The sequence below is a fragment of the Morone saxatilis genome, unplaced genomic scaffold (assembly GCF_004916995.1).
Source record: "Morone saxatilis isolate NCDOM2014 unplaced genomic scaffold, NCSU_SB_2.0 Contig7, whole genome shotgun sequence".
In the NCBI taxonomy this organism is placed as follows: Eukaryota; Metazoa; Chordata; class Actinopteri; family Moronidae; genus Morone; species Morone saxatilis.
The window spans coordinates 22,919,182-22,920,644 of NW_023340246.1; the positions used below are offsets into that span (position 1 = coordinate 22,919,182).

The following is a 1,463-nucleotide window of genomic DNA, read 5'->3' on the forward strand; positions in this document are numbered from 1 at the left end:
GACTTTGACTTGCTATTCATGACTAGAGACTTGATTTAGACTTGTATGAAAGGACTCGACAAGTCATTGCTGTCTTTATTAATATGTGAATTATCAAAAATCTGTTTCATCGGTCAAATATGGTCATAAATGTACGCGTGTCTTTATATTAGCCTACCAACCTACAAGCAAATCAAACCCAAATGGATTTGCAGGTTTTTTTTATACAAATACATATTCATTAATTAGTGTGCAACCAAAACAGGATTTATTAAAATACAAAATGTGAAGCGTTGAGGTTCTTGTGAGCTCCTGCCCAGATCGTCTCCTGGGGCCAAAGTGTGTCCTCCACTTGGGGGTTAACCCCCCCTCACTTTCTACAGCAGTAGGAACACAGACACGGGAGCTCCGGGTTGACATTGAGATAGAGTGGTCTTTATTTTACACTGTTGCACCATACACACTGTACATTCACTGCTAGAAACCAACTCCCGCGCTAACCTGCAGCTCCTGCATCCACGCACGTACACCCTCTCTCTCTCTCTCGCTTGTCCACTCACACCTTACGCACATACACACATTTTACACACAGCTTGTTCCCCAAGGGAATTACGCTACTCTTATAACACTTGAAGGGTTTGGAGCCTTGGAGTAAGAAATGTTGTTATTCTAAAATTTTTGTTTGTCTTTCACAAGGTTAAATAATGTCCAAAACATACTCCGTAGTTTGTGGTTTAAAATGTATATGTTCAGGACGAAAATGAAAACATCCCCGCTTAGCAAATGGTATCATCCTCTTCTCACCCGCTCCACAGCCCGACCGCCGTACAGCGCGACACACACACAGACTGAGGATCCGTTTAGTTGTAGTGTTGTGAATCAACTAAGTAAGTTGCTCCAAAGCTGTCTCACACTTCTTTCCTTTTACCGAGAGTTGTTCCGGTTCCGATACCATATCGGTGAGTACTGGAGTCCAGGCACCGTTTACCAGTTAGCTCTGTTAGCGCCATTAGCGCGGCTACAGTCGAACTGGAGCGGTCCGTCTATTAAACAAAAACAGCAGCGCGACAAATAAACTGCGTACCTGTGTAGTGCGTACGTGTGTCTCTGTTGTTAAAGTTTATCGTTACTTTGAGACTCATTTTAACAATCGGGAGTGATGGAAACATGAAGCCCTGCCAGTGGCGCGGCGTTTGGACCAGAGTGAAAACAAACGCCATATCACTGTATAGCAGCAGTATGTGTGAAACACTCACTGTGGCTTTTTAAATCAGTTGTTATTTATTATATGATTTCTATCTGTTGTTCTTCACTTGTGTCTGACTGTCAAACTACACAATAAAAGAAAGTTCAATGTTTTTCTTTTGCTGTATTCATTCATGTTTTACAGAGGATTTAACCTGAACCAGGCTTTGCAACAATAATAATCACATCACATTCATGCAGGTGTAGTAGTATATACATAGATTAACTCTCCCAAAGTA

At 41.7% G+C, this 1,463-nt stretch overlaps 1 protein-coding gene across 1 annotated transcript in view; it reads right to left on the reverse strand.

The window, feature by feature from the left end:
- LOC118340428 (myosin-6-like) overlaps positions 1–1,463 on the reverse strand; it is a 9,487-nt gene that overhangs the window by 2,496 nt on the left and 5,528 nt on the right. The window contains 1 exon segment of the mRNA XM_035678392.1: positions 1,064–1,203. Within this exon segment, the coding sequence (XP_035534285.1) occupies positions 1,064–1,203 (140 nt within the window).